The 15447-nt window shown below is 38.1% G+C and overlaps 1 protein-coding gene across 1 annotated transcript in view; it reads right to left on the bottom strand.

The window, feature by feature from the left end:
• Positions 1-15447, bottom strand: part of Mbnl3 (muscleblind like splicing regulator 3) — an 87452-nt gene that overhangs the window by 14395 nt on the left and 57610 nt on the right. Inside the window, 1 exon segment of the mRNA XM_032890160.1 lies at positions 4939-5103. Coding sequence (XP_032746051.1) covers positions 4939-5103 — 165 coding nt within the window.

Genomic DNA, 15447 nt, shown 5'->3' with positions numbered 1-15447 from the left:
TGATGGTCTTGGTTGATTTCATATCTTAGCTACTGTCAACAGTGGCCAATAAACCTCAGAGAATAGGTGTCTCTTTCATATAATGATTTGAGTAACTAGAGTCTAGCACAGATCTTCATAGTCCTAATGTTCCCAACACATTGATCCACTAAGTGCGGAGATGAAAATGCTAATTACATTGATTAGCATTTCACATTCTATGCATCTATAAATTTATTGGAGTGTACCTCATAAGTATGTGGGTAAAAATGTTTCCATTTCAAAATTAAGAAAAAAGCAAAAGTTATGCCTCAAGTATATGTGTCTAGTTTATAAACATTCTGGGAACACTAACCCATTGCTTAAAATGAATTATTTATCAAGTTAGCATAAAGAAATGAAAATTAGATGTTATGCCAAATACTTTGCTTTGTCTAACAAAAGAGACCTACTTATTTTCAGTAATATCCAACATCGGTTACAATTATTGACGAACACAAAAGACTTTGAGTGATGTAAATTATAGCATGACCGAGAAGCCACAGAATTGCTATGGCCTTCCATCTCTTAGCTTCTATCTAGAGGTAGAAGACTAAGCATTCTCCTTTAATAGGGGTAAACATTTGTTAGCAATTTGTTGAGTTGATTTTAATACCAGAAAAGCAGTGCCCTCAACTTTTTACTAGCATTTAAATCCCATCCCTGTATTGTTTATTTGAAGACATTGAGGTTGTATAAAACAGGGAAGTCTTTTTCATCATTACTGGGCTTAATACCATCCAAAAATTCAGTAAAACAACAAAAGCAAAGACAAACTCTTGCATGCTTATTAGAAAGATAATGCTAGAGTAGAAAAGAGAATAGCCTAATGTGATAAATATGGAGACTCTTGTTAGAACCAGAAATATTCATTCAATGACTAACAGCGGAGGTACAGCAGCAAAAGTGTTATTATATATAGATTTTACTTTAGCTTAAAGGAGATTTAAGGTATGCAGCGTAGAAAGTGATGAAAATTGACCTAAACAACACTTTGGATCAGTAATTGCTAGCAAGAGTAATTCTAGGATCTGTGAAGCCTGTAACTTAGACCATGTAGTGAGAGACTACCTCTGGAAATAAAGTTGAATCAGTAAATAACACGATCTTTGGGGGGTTTTTTTGTCTAGAAATATAGTTAAATCTGAATGAAATTCTGTCTCAAATCATAGTAGCACTCCAGAATGCTCAGGATGTGATTTGGTCAACTTCAGTGTGCCAACACTTTCCAAAGAAATTATCAGGTGACTACACTCCACTAGGTCAAGATCTGCTTTCATGGCAATCACAATATTCAAAGAAGTAAAGAAATTTCCTAATACAATTCCAGGTATACAGAATGTCTGAAGAAAATTATAGCATTATACTTACTTTATATGTATATGCATCATCTGTAGTAGTAAGAATCCTTTCGTTGTGAAGCTGAGATTATTTTTAATTTTTGCTTTGTTTGAGAGTTTTCTGGAACGTAGACTTCTACTGTATTCTACAGTGTTCTTTTACCTCTTGACAGTCTAAACCAAGTCTGAACATCAGAAACTCTGGTTTTTTAAATGCATTGGAAAAATTCTAGGGAGCCACATTGCTTGCTCCGCCTGCTAAACTTTCTTAACAAAGCCATCCAAAAGCTTTCAAGGTAGATCTTTATAAACACAGTGAACAAACTCGCCTACCATAGCAAGCATTCTACCTAAATTGACTAGGTGTGGTTTTTATCCATTGTTCAGTTACACTGAACAGAATCTGCTCTCTAGCTCTCAGTCTTTGTAGCTTGACATTCCCTTTATCTAGGGGCTTATAATGAGCAAGCTATATTCAATTTTCCAAAGGCAAATGTGCTCTTCTGGTATCCTAGATACAAATCAAAGTAGGCTTTGTGGAAAGACCTGAAGTTCAAGCTAGTGATACAAATGGTTATTAATGTGCGATCACACAAACACAGGATTGGAAATTTCTAAACAAAATTTGTTCTAAGGACAAGTATCAAATTATTAGTAAGGGGGTCATTAAAAGAGATAAAAAGAACTGATTATAGGAAGAGTAGGTAGTGTAAAAAATAAGCAAAATTATATATTACCACTGTAATGTCAAGATTAGGGTTCATATTAAAGAGATACCTTCCAGAAGAGATTGGTAAATTTCACTTAAAATTGCACACATTAGCTGAATTACAACAGTTCTACAAAGCAACTTCCTAGACTATAGAGGAGCATATCAACCATCTGAGGACTAGATTTTTGTGCACATACTAGCTGTAGAAATTAATCCATATTAATTTATTACATCACAATAGCTATCACTAAATGAGGTAGAAAAATAATTTCTAATTTATTGTAACATGCCATAAAATAAACTGTACTCTGAGTCCTATCAGTTATCTTCTTCAGCTTGAGATCTGAAATTACACCCACCAAAGAAAAAAGAGAAACATATATAGCCCGTTATCAAACTCATGGTGAATAAAATTAGAAAGCACAATTGAAGAATGTTCAAAACTCAATTAATGTATTACTCATTTCTTTTAAAACATTTCTCAATTTGCCCAGCATGAACCACTCTACCATTCTTACACGGAGTGAGAATGGAGACAGACAGGATCTCACAGGCTGAAAAGAAAGAATGGAGTTTTTCTCACCCCTATTTTACCCTATGGCCAGCTCTCTGATGCCCTGAAACAGAGCATTTGACTGGCACTCAGAAGGCTGTATCTTGACCTTTGAAAAGATACCTGCTCTGGCTTTATAGGATATATTGGGCTCGAGTATTAGTAATATCTTGCTCTATTCCTTTCTTAGTCCCATAAAAGCCTGAGAATGGTAATGGTGAATTAAACACTTGTTTATTTTAGTCAAACGTAGACCAACACTCCCTACCCTTTCCCAAAGCTTCTAGCAATAATCAATTTATTCTCTGTTCCTATGAGATCAACATTTTTGAGATTCTACATATAACTGAAACCATGCAGCATTTGTCATTCTCGATCTGATCTGTTCCACATGGCATAATACCCATGTAGTTAATCCACGTTGTCTCATTTTATAAATGAGGCACATATGTATTATATGTATAAATCATCACATTTATGCCTTAAATGAATACATTTTGTCATCATACCACAATACAGTGAAAAATAGTTAAAAATACCTTTAGTTTATTCCCAAGCACTTTCTGGATTCAATGTACATATCTACTTTTCTGCGAACACGATTTTCAGCCTCATCCCATCTAGGTGAGCAGGGAGGAACCATGATCCTTCAGCATATGAAAGCCCAGAAGAGTTCAACCAGGACTTTGCTCATGTAAAGTATTACTGAAGGCCAAATGAGCTCTAAGGAGCCCACTGGTTGTGTGAAGATTAATCGATCAACTTAATTATCAGCACTGACTTAGAAGGCAAATATATTTGGCAAACCAATAGTGTAGAACATGAGATTTATCTTACATCAATCTGTCTAGATATCTTGGAAACAGTATCATGAACAAAAACATCAAGTACTCGATAGCCTACTGTGGTTGGACTTATGTAAACAGATATGCTAGATAGAAGGCTATATCTACATGCTGCTCATTGGCATCTGAGAATCCATTTTGGAATGAGGTAAGATTTCTTGAGAGCAGATCGTTCCACTTCCCTGTTTCCACAGCACCTACATGCTACGGACAGCTGTCAACTTTCAGGAACAGTCACTGATGAATGCGTAACACAGGAAGCATGGTCCTTTCAAATGGGTCTTATAAATGGTTTAAAGGGAGCAGGCTATCTAGCATTTAAATGAGAAACCACCGAGTAAACCTGGAGATCTAAAGAACGATTACAGAGAGGGATCCATGCTCTGTTTCTATTAAGACGTGCTGTACTAAAACACAACCTTGTATTGTAAGGTTTCGGTATAAGATTAATTAATAGGCACACTATGAACAGATAGAGCTTAATTACGTCCTTAAATATCAAGCTCATAGGAAGTAGGAAACGACCGAGAAATGGTCACGGACTCCAGGACAAAAAAGGAACAAGTAAACAATCTTGCCATGCTGCCCTTGACTGGACACAGAGATAATATGTGAATAACAGCTTCTTGGTTCTGATACATCTATCCTGGTAATATAAGATATTAATTGTGTGTGAAGGGAATACAGCCTTGAATAATTTTATGCTTGTGAGCATGCATAAGGCCTTAGGTTTCATTGCCTTCACTGTGGAAAATCAAAGTTTAAGGTTAGATGTACAACCCAGCATTGGAGCTTCTGCCTGCCATGTTCAAATCCCTGGGTTCAATCTCCGGCACCTCACAAAAATAAGAAAGAAGTCTGGGCAAGAAAAAATACAGGGGCACTCTGTTATGCTTTGAAATTTTTATAAATCTAAAATTATTTAAAAAGAAAATGTATTTAAAAGCAATCACAAATGGCAATCACAAATCATAATGGTGCATGCTTATAAATCCCGGTGTTTGAGGGGCTGAGGCAGGAAGGTGTTGTGTTTGAGACCGTAGTGAAACTTCATCTCAAAACTAATAGACAAACAATAAAACACCAAATAAAGAAAGCTTGGTTTGAAGTAATGTCTTACAAGTCTCTGTGTAATAGTAATCAAAACTTATCCCCCTCTTATAAAATCCCTTTTCTTTTAATGTACTTTTCGAAACTCGCACCGTGTATAAATGCAAAGAGGTTTTGAATCCAGCACACCTGATTGCTTCCTTCATATAAACAACTTTGAACTGGTAATTAGCACACATGCATTGCCCTAAATTTTACAGTCCCTCACTGAAAAGGCCAAAGGCCCTGAAGAGTGATTCTGCTGTAAGCTTTGACAAAGACATCGAGCTTGTGTGCAGAGACAGCTAGTACTAGAACAGTCAAACAGTAACCAGAATATCCCACATGCACTGGCAGTTTTCATAGACTGCTGGAACTTACAAGAGATGACATCTGAGCATTCTGGAGCATAAGCTGCATCTGCTGGGCGAACATGGCTGCGGCAGTCTTCTGTTGAATCAGATTGTTTCTCCCATTAATTTCTAGCTGCGACTTTAAGTGGGGTGGAGGGTGGAGGTACTTGCAGTTCTCACGAGTGCACCGACCCTAATAGCAAAAATTTAGATAGATCTTTGTTTAATAGTTCTCGTATGGCTTAAGAAATTATAGAAACTTTCTGAGCGCTTAAGAACCGCCAGTCACAAGCAATAGCCACGAAGACCTCCATTTTCTTTTCCTAACAGCCCTGTAAAATGGGCACTTTTCATATCTGTATCCCCAGCTGAAGGAACTGATACGAGGAGACATCAAGTGTCTTGCCCATGGCGACATAGCTGCAAAAATCTAGTTGGTCTTGTTCTAGAACATTCTTAGTTGCTCTGGTTTGCTTTACTTTGATTATGCATCATATTATATTTAGAACATAAAATTTTAGGAAAGGTGTGGCATAAAATGTAAATAGAAATGAAAAGTTAAATAAAAATCTTTCAACAAGAGATGTAAAAGTGTAAAATCATCTGTTTAAGCCTGGGATCTGGGTCCACATGGACAAGTAATTTAAAAAAAATTCAGGGAGGATGTTTACGAATCACATACAAGTTTATTAATCCTGGATTCTATTACCTGGGACATTCTGGCTTCCAAAGCTTTCTCATTTTTTTCTCAATGCTTTATGCTAATGAGGCTTCGATAATCTGAGAATAAATCTGTATGTCTGGCAGTCAAGTTGCTCATTAAGTTCTAGCAACAACGTCCTAGGTCATCTAGATATTAAAGTATGTCCTGGATTCTCATCTTTTTTAATTCATAATTTATTCAGTTTCAACAGAGGATAATATTTAAATTCTACTGAACCATGCATGGTGGCTCATGTTTGTCATCCCAGTACTGTGGAGACAGAGGAAGGAGGAATCCATGAGTTCAAGGCTAACTTAAGCTACAGAGTGGAGCCTGCTTCAAAAAATCAAAAGCAAAACCCCACATGCCTTTGATGTCCTGTAAATGGTGACTCAGCTGCTGATTATGAGGTAGCAAAGAGTGTCACTGGACAAGTTGTTTATTGCAAAGTCTCAATATGATCTACCCCTGTATTCAACCGTGAGCCTTACACTAAGCAACTAAAGACTATCCTGTTTGGATTACTAAATCCGCCATAATCCTTCTAAGATAAGCACAACTGCAATTAAACCTTTTCCCAGAGATGCTGGGGTCTTTGCCCAGCGTGAAGTTATTGGAAGAGGAAGAGGAAGAAAGGAAAAATATACAACCCTTTTCTCTGGACTCAGAATGCAAATTGCTAAGTTATCTGAATTCCCAGGGGAAAAATGAGTCAGTTGACCAAGAGTTATCATTCAACACATCCTATGCATATTACTTCTTTACATACTCAAATGATATACACATTCATTTATTTATATTTCAGTATCTTTCTATCTAGTCACTCCTACAACGTTACTGAGAAACATGGTGTGTACTATCAAAATGTTTGCTGAGCTATATATAATGCAAGTTTGAATGCATCGTTGCTGCTTTTTTAAAAAAGTCTTCATTAATTCTCTAATATATTCGCATCTGTGTAATTCACTTGCATGATAGTTGTACATGTTCTTGGGGTAGACTATAACCTAAAACCTAGTGTGAAAAACTCAAAGTACACTTATCACCTGCCGTTTTCTTTCTTCCCCTGGTATATTTATTTTTAATCAAATTAAAATAATTATAAAATCTAATAATAACCTCACTTCACATATATCTTTCAATTTAGTTCTTAAATTCTGGCAAAAGAAGAAATCTTACATATTAAGAGTTGGAAATATTAAGCTAATTCTCCTGAACTCATATAAATAGCTTATAAAATGCTATATAATTTCAACACGTATAAGGACTGTAAGAAAAATTTCCCTTACACTAAAAATCAAAATCTCAGGCTCTCGTCTCAAGAAAACCGTAAGCATCATTTTACATATACTGTATCTCTCTTAAATGCTAACACAGGCACGGGGTTTACAATACCTAGACCCTTCACCCTCCAGCAACATAACTAAGGTTGTTTGGCTCCAAAATACAGTCTAGAAGATGCATAGCATATGGTGACTGCCACCAGGGCATGGCAGTTTACGCTTCTACGTCAGATTTCCTGATTCTCCTTCCAGACCCCAACAGTAAAGATCTCTCCAAGGCTCAGGCCTAAATCTTGTTCTCTTCTCCCATCTCATTTCTCCAGAGAAATGGAATTATTCCAAAGTTGCAGGGAGCCCTGTAATTGTCCAGATCTTTTTTAAAAGATGTCTGCCCTTTAATGTATTAAGATAAATATACATAACAGATTCATTAGTATAAAAATTAGGCTTCTTGCATTTTCTCATTCATTGATAAGATTGTCTCATAAAGAAAGGATTTACTGTACTTTTAGAAACTGAATGCTTTGATCTAAATACTTCCAGAAATTCGCTGCTCTTTATATGGTTTAAAATTTAGAGAGTTACTAGTTCTACGTAGAGATAAGAGAATTGTCCGGATCTTAAAGCTCCACCCATCTCTGACCTCTCCTCTGAATTTCAGGTTCTTTCGGCAGCTGCGGCAGCTGCAGCTGGGGCTCCTGCCGGCTAACCAGGTGGAAATACCTTAGTCCTGACCTTTGCCTATCTTTCAGCTTGCTGCAGACACACATTCTAGGCCATTGCGTCATTCCCATGGTTTGGGGGCAGTTACACAGCAGCAGTGAGGAAAAGAGCTCGGACAGCTGCTGAGCCGGATTGCCTTGGGTTGTAAAGCCTAGACAAAGACAACGGCTCTTAGGTAGCTGTGGGATAGGATTTGTAATCCCTCTGCAGAGGAGGAAAAGACATATAAATGCATCTCTTACGTTCAGAATTCCAAACAGTAGAGTGCCTTTACCCCCATGAATTTATCTATTTCAATAGAGTGCTGTTTAAAGGGAAAGAAAAGGAACTGATTGAGATTTTAGCATTTGCTAAAAATTACAGAATATTAGCATCATTTACACTTACTGTATTAGAAGGAAGGGAAAGGAACAAAGGAAGGAGAGAAAAAAATGCAACGTCTTTATGATTTTTTTATTGCTGTCCATTACAAATAGTTAACTTTCCTTAAACTTCTTTCTTCAGAAACTAATGAGATTTTTTACAAAGCAAAAAAAGTACACAGAAATAGAAAAAGAAAGAAATTTACAGTGTAAAAATCACATCCAGTTGGGCTATAAAACCAAGCATGATATGAGGCATCATGAAATTTAAAAAAAAAGTTATTCGTCTTAGTTATGAGATTTTACTTGATTTATAAAGCATCCTTTTTTGAATGACAGAATCCATAATTTAATTCTATAACAATGCAAATGCCTAGCAATACCACCTCACTGGAGACTGTTGTTTGCGACACAGAAAGCTTATAAAATAGAAAATCTACATTTTTTTTATCAAAACAATAGATGAGGAGCTCATGTAATTTAATATTCATGTTAACTGTGAAATACACTGGTACAAAGGAACACTAAGACCCTCATGTATTTTTTTAAACTCCCTTCAGAGAACTCAGGGCAATATATTTATATGCAGAACATTTGACGATAACAAACTTCTAGATATGATTCATTCTTCAAGAGCTCCAAATTTAGTTACAGGCTTTAATATTTTAATTGGCATGATGGGGGTAAAACTGTAGTTTTTAACACTTGGTAACCCTTGTTTTTTTCATTTATAGTGGTAAAATGACTTTGGTAAAGCATATAGAGGTAGGATGAGATGTGGATGGGGAGGGGACTGTCCCAAAGACTGCTGCTGTCCTTTGAAAACCAATGACCACAGATTACCATGAAGCAGTGTGAGTGGGCCACAGGACACCCTTTCACAAGGAATCCACAATGACCCAGTACGAATCTTAGCTCTGGAAAAGCAACCCCTCATTTTCCACAGCCAAGTCAATGATGTATCATGCTCGCTCCATTCTTATCTAGATTCAGAGTCAGAAGTGCCATGCATTCGGTAAGTATTAGATCAAGTTCGGAAGGACTTCATAAAGTTAAGTAACAACATACTTTGGCCTAAGTGACTATCCTAAACACAGCAGCTAGGGCTGGCCGAGATAAGTAATTCAATTTTCCTCACCCTTTAACTACGCAGAGACAAAAAAAAGGGGGGGGGGGATCAGAGTGAGCTCATTTAGGCTTGCCTCAATTTCCCTCTTTTCCTACTTACATTTGGTCTTAAAGACACATATATCACTCTCACCTCGTCGTCTTTATGTTATTAAGTTAAGCAGCTAGCACCATGATTCTAGAAGGAAAGCAGTTTTTGCTGAGATAAGTGCTGCTGCTCTGATGAGTCTTCCAGGTCCCTCTTTTCCCACCCACTGTCTGGGAAAATGCGACCAAAAAGCAGCAGGGCGAGGGAATGGCTGACGACATCTGTGAACCACATCCGCATCAAAAAGTTGATAACAGACAAAGGAGAAACTTGCAGAGCATTTATAAAACCTCCAAAATCCAATCTATTGCCTTCCCCGTACCTTTCGGCTTTTCACAAGTGAATAGCAAGCCTTTAACAGAGAAAGAAAAGTAGCATTGTAATGACTCAAAGCCTGCCTAAGTCTTGGAAGTTATGAGTCTGTCAGCTAACAGAATACTATGCACTTGATGGGAAAAAAACCTATGAAAAGTACTTTTTATGTTCATGAGAGAGCCCTACCATCTATCAAAATAAGAAAAGGACCCTAGGAATCTGAAAATCTACCTTCTGTCAGTTACTGTATCTTTAACAAAAACAGCTGTTTGCAGAATATCTTGCCTTTTTATATACATTTGGAATTATGGGGAGGGGAGTTACCTCCCCAAATTACCTGAATTACCTTTTCGAAGACATGGCCTTATTGGGCCTGCACTATCAGCAGCTAAAATAAATAAATGTTAAACACACCACGCAGATAATTTGTTCAAGAAGAAAAAGAGTTACCATGTTTTAATGATCCATGTGGTAAAGGAAGGAAAAAGTCCTGACCTGTGTTCGCCTACTATAACATATGTATGTTCATAGATGTGGCTTCTCAGAGGATGGACAAGTGAATAGGGAATTTATACTTGCCAGGTTCCAGGCTGTCTAGTTCCTGCCGTATCACAGACCTATTGAAATCTAGCAAATATCTGAAAGAGCGAAAGTTGAGTCAGCATTCTCCCAAAGTACGTCTTCCCCAGCTATTAGCAGTACCAGCAAATCTCCACTTTCTTTCTCTTGGAGTTCTATCTCTCAGCTAATAGGGATAATCTGCATAATTTTCTCCTCCAAATAATGTATCATCAATCAGTAGTGATGCATTAGACCATGAGTATCCTGAACGTGTTGCATCTCACCACCTATATTATAAATTTAACATGCTGGTAAGAAATCTGGAAAAAATGTTTCAACAAACCAGTTTTGAAAATATGCTAAAGGCAAAATTAATGAGGCTGAACACAAACACCAAGGAATGGGCCAGCAAAGTCCTCCTCAGAGGTACAATTAACATCCCTTTCTTCATACTATTAGAACCCTATTTTCCTCAAACAACCCAAAGGCACATTTCTCAGGGCAATCATGACCACCACGAAACTAGCTATCAAGTCCAAATAGGGAAGACTCTGGGAAGAAAGTAGCATTTTCCTGCCTATCTTCTTCAAGAGGGCTCTGTAGCTGTGACCTCTAAAGCACGAAGGGAGGATTAGGCTCAACAATTGTCTGTTGTTCTAGGAGAAGCCACTAAGATAATGTGATTCTGAGAACTGAAACATTTTTAGGGCTGAATCAGGCTTGAAGTAACAGCTTGTGTACCCCTGTGACGGGATTTATACTGATTCACAGGCAGCTTAGTAAGCACAAGAGCCAGTTTTCTTGTACTCAGTACCCAAAATGGAATCTGTTCAAAGGACTACGTGTCTGTTAAAGACTGTTCCTGAGGCCTTCTCCTCTCCCCACCCCCAACCCCTTATCTTACCTTTGTGCCTCCATGTGTATACTCAGCATTGCCCTAACACCTATCACTAAATACATCAATAAATTGTTTGCATGCCTATCTCGTCTGCTAGACTTAGAGTCTCTCTCAGGGAAGACCTCTATCTTTCTCATCTTTTAAACCCCGCCCCCCCGCCAGGGATGTATCTGTGCCTGGTGGATAGTGGTCACATGAGTTTGTTAATCTTTAGGAGATAATTTTATAGACTTCTTGCTCCCCCTAATACTGCCTTTCACAAGATTCCTGCTTCTTTCTCCAAGAAAGAGAACAATAGTCAACACATGACTGAATTGAATAAGTATTATTTCATTTAGGTCTAGAAAACAGTCTATGAGCCCGGAGGAATATATGACCACCATTCTAGTAATTTAATATAACTGGACCAGAAGTGATATGAATCCATGAGGCATACAGACATGACCCCCTAGTTCTAATCCAAAGACTCTCAAGATTCCCCAGAATATAGACCCCCACTGTATGACCATCAGGAACGATTAAAAGAAAAAAAAAAAAAACAGTCACTGATCCATATCTAATCAGCACCTGGGCCCGCCCAAGGGGAGCTCTGTATTTCTCGGGTCTGTTTACGACAAAGTGCTTCTCTACCTGCCCCACCCTACCCAGAATTTCTCTAAGCACGCTGTAGGTCAAATTCCCTTAAGCTACTTCGAGAAAGGGGAAATACATGGCTTTAGGAAAATCACAGCAGGCGGAGCCTTCTTGTGGCCCTCTACTGTATATATCAATTCTTAAGAAATATATTCCACCCAAGCTCAATTTAGTTCCCATTAAAGAAGATGTTACTTATGAATAATCCCAGGCTTGAATTTCTTCATTGAAAACTAAAAGAGTAAATAACAGTAAATGACCGACTTGCGACAGGTGAAGCAATCTGACCTCACCGCGATCCAGAATCTACTCCTGCTGCTCCCCTCCCCACCAACTAAACATACGGCTTTTACCCCTGCTCCAATTGAATACCCTCAAATCATTTTAGGTAAAATATTTACTGGATACTTTGTCAATAACCAACTCCTGGTGAATGAGGCATTTCTATTTTAAAAATAGCCAGAATCAAACTAAACTCCCAAGATAAAGACACACCTTGGTGCCAAGTTATCAAAATCAGAAGCACTACTGATGGTGAGTATTCCCAGAAGCTGGCTTTCAGTGCCTTGTGGCAGCTAACATAAAATGCCATTAAATACAGAAAACTTTGTGTATTGCTCGCAAAAAATCTGCACTTAAAGCCATGTAATCAGATGGCTACATACTACATAGGCTTTGTTATGAGACAATACAGAAGAGTGTCCGTCTTTGCGCAGCATTAGAATCCACTGTACTCCTTTACTTTCTTTGTCCGGACCCCCCCCCCCGCCTCGGAGTCTAACAAATAGGAAGCCAGGACAAAAAGAACAGCAGTTCCCTGTACCTTTTCTGGCCTCACTAAGGCTTTTGCTTTGAATTCTACTAAGGATGTTCCATTTAACAAATAGAACTGAAAGACTCGTAATTTACTTTGAATTTTAGATAAGCCATCAAAGTATACGTATGCTACCTTCAATATTTTATCTGGTAACTTTCTCCGCAACTGTTTTATGCTGTGAACTGAGCTAAATAAAGTCAAACCCACTCAAACCCATTTTACTCCCTTTACCAAAGGGCCGGAGAAGCTCCGTCTTACAGGGCCCATCGGCCGGCCCAGGATCAGCACACCAGTCACCCAGAAGGAATGCTAAGTTCCACCTTACCTGACCAGCTGCAAGAAGGGACTGAAGGAACTTGACTGCTGGAGAAGGCAATTTGTTCTCTCCGTAGCTCCTCCCACCATAAGCATCACACCAATCAGCTACTCCACCTTCTAAGCCACAGAGGCAAGACAGTACACTTACTTTTTTTTGTACATCTCAGTGACTGCGATGCCCGTTGGAGCTCCCTCTTTAGGTTAAATGGGAAGGAGCAGCCGATTTATTTATTTAGTTTGTGGAGCTGGAGGTGGACTCCGTCCCCAGCAGAGTGCACTATCTTCCAGCTACACTCCCAGCCGGACTCCAAACTTTAACAACAAATTTTTGAGTACACAAAATACAGCATGAAAATGAGGCTTTTGTATATATTTTTAAGCTTTTTTCCGTTTGTGGGCTAGGGAGAGGTTAAACAGGCTGGCCGACTTTCTTTCTTAATCCTGTCTGTGGACTACTCATCCATTAACACCCAGGGAAATGAGAGGTTAATGTCATGTGTCTATACATACTCACATAAAGTTTATCCAAGTACATACTCAAAACACAAAATTGGAATAGCGTTTTGCTTGATTATTCATATTAAAACAAAGCCTGGAGAGATGGCTCAGCCGTTAAGAGCACTGGCTGCTCTTCCAGAGGACCCAGGTTCAATTCCTAGTAACCACGTGGTGGCTCACAACTGTTTGTAACTCCAGTTCTAGGGGATCTGATAGCCTCACACTGACTTACAAGCACCCAGGAGACTAACAAACACTAAAAATTAAAAAGGAATAATTTAAAAATAAGGTTGGAAGGATTGCTCAGTGGTTAAGAGCCCTGGTTGCTCTTCTAGAGGATCCAGGCTCGATTCCTGTGGCCCACATGGTGACTCACAACCATTTATAACTCCAGTCCCGGGATCTGACACACTTTTCTAGCCTAAACAGACACTGCATGCATTTGATGGACAAACACATATACAAGCAAAGCATCCATACACATAAAATAAAAATACAATGAAAACAAAGTAAAAGTCAAGGCCATGGGTAATTCTAATGGATCAAATACATTTCAGAAAATGGCTAAAATAGGCTCACACTGCTGAATATGAATATATATCGGAGAAGTGGCGGCCAATTTAGGAATCATTTGCTAGTCACAGTCCTGAATTTATTTTTATTTATCAGTAATACAGAGTCTTTGAGTAGAATTTTTAAAAAAAGATTCAGATTTAATAGGTTCCAAGTGAATGAAATTATACTCTGCTTACGAACTTTATACATCGATGGACATATAACAGAAATATTAAATAACACAAGTGGAAAGAGTCTTGAAAATCATTTGCTAGGAAGTGTACTACAGACCACTGTTCCGAAGCAGGACTATCAAAAGGAGGGAGTACTGATGGAAATAGTTGGGCGAAATGGCATAAATAATATATATAGTTTTCTCAGAGAGTGAAAATATACAAAAGTCCCATATATCCTTCAGTAAAGAAATCTCACTGTTGTTCACTCAGTATTTTGTGACATTCTTTAATTAGTAAAAGCTACCACATTACATCAAACGCCCACTATGATCTTTCTATAGAAGGGCTGGTGAAAATACAAAATTCATCTCCCTCACGGTACAGATAAAGAAACTGAAGATCAAACTAGAAGTCACAGGATACTGTAAGCTAGGGTTTCTTTTGTTGTTGTTTCAGTTTTATTTTCATTTTTGTTTCTGTCCTAAATCGAAAAAGTGATTTTCCATTGCAATATTTGTTGTCGTATTGTTTTTGCCTAGATTAAATGTCTCCAAAGCTAACAAGATGGCCATGTTCTACTTTGATTGCTACAAAACAGCATCCCGTACCATCCTCCCAGGCCCGGGCCATCCTCCCAGGCCCGGGCCATCCTCCCAGGCCCGGGCCATCCTCCCAGGCCCGGGCCATCCTCCCAGGCCCGGGTCATTCCTTGCTTTATCAGAAATTCCACAGAGCCTGCTGTAGCTTTCTTTTGTGCGAAGCCACCTCTGTCAAACTGGCTTTTCTACACTGGGAGTTCTTTCCCCTGGAACCAAGCCAGTTACTCCAGGTTTTCCATGACTTAAGAGTCTCAAGTGAGTTTTCACTGTACTAAAACTCAGGAAGTAGGAAGGTATTTGGCAATTCCCTCGATTCCTATGGGGTTTGGTTATGTGCTATGCTTAAACATTGGGGTTTCCATTTAGTGAAATTAAATTTCCTGCCTCTATGTGAAATACAAATTTCAAACAAGGATTTAATTTAGAAAAATATCTTCCAAACATGTAAGGAGAACACAAGATGAGAAAACCGCTAATTACTGTTCAGAGTTTTAAAAGTTAATTTTGCAAGACACAGTGTGTTGTCAGTAAGTTTGATAATTTTGTCACAAAATCCAGCCACCTATCCATCCACACAAAAGTTGTATAATAGCATATACAATGACTTACTACTGCATTTGAAAATTAGAGACATAAAGATAAAAATCAGGTGCTCTTGTGCTAAAGATAAACATTCTTTCAGATAAAAAAATTTTAAGGGCACTATATTAAAATGTTTACAGGTTACTAAGTTTGTAAGAGATCATGTTACAAACCTCAGAAAGGGACACATGTATTTACATGACAACTAGAGTTCTCCTCACACTCCTATCATAATTCCAATTAATAACAAAGATGTAATTTCCAAGCAAGAAGTTTTACTTGGTGACATGGGACACCT

This window comes from Rattus rattus, chromosome X (assembly GCF_011064425.1).
Source record: "Rattus rattus isolate New Zealand chromosome X, Rrattus_CSIRO_v1, whole genome shotgun sequence".
Taxonomy (NCBI): domain Eukaryota; kingdom Metazoa; phylum Chordata; class Mammalia; order Rodentia; family Muridae; genus Rattus; species Rattus rattus.
Note: the sequence above shows the minus strand (reverse complement) of the source record. Positions and strands in the feature narration are given on the sequence as shown.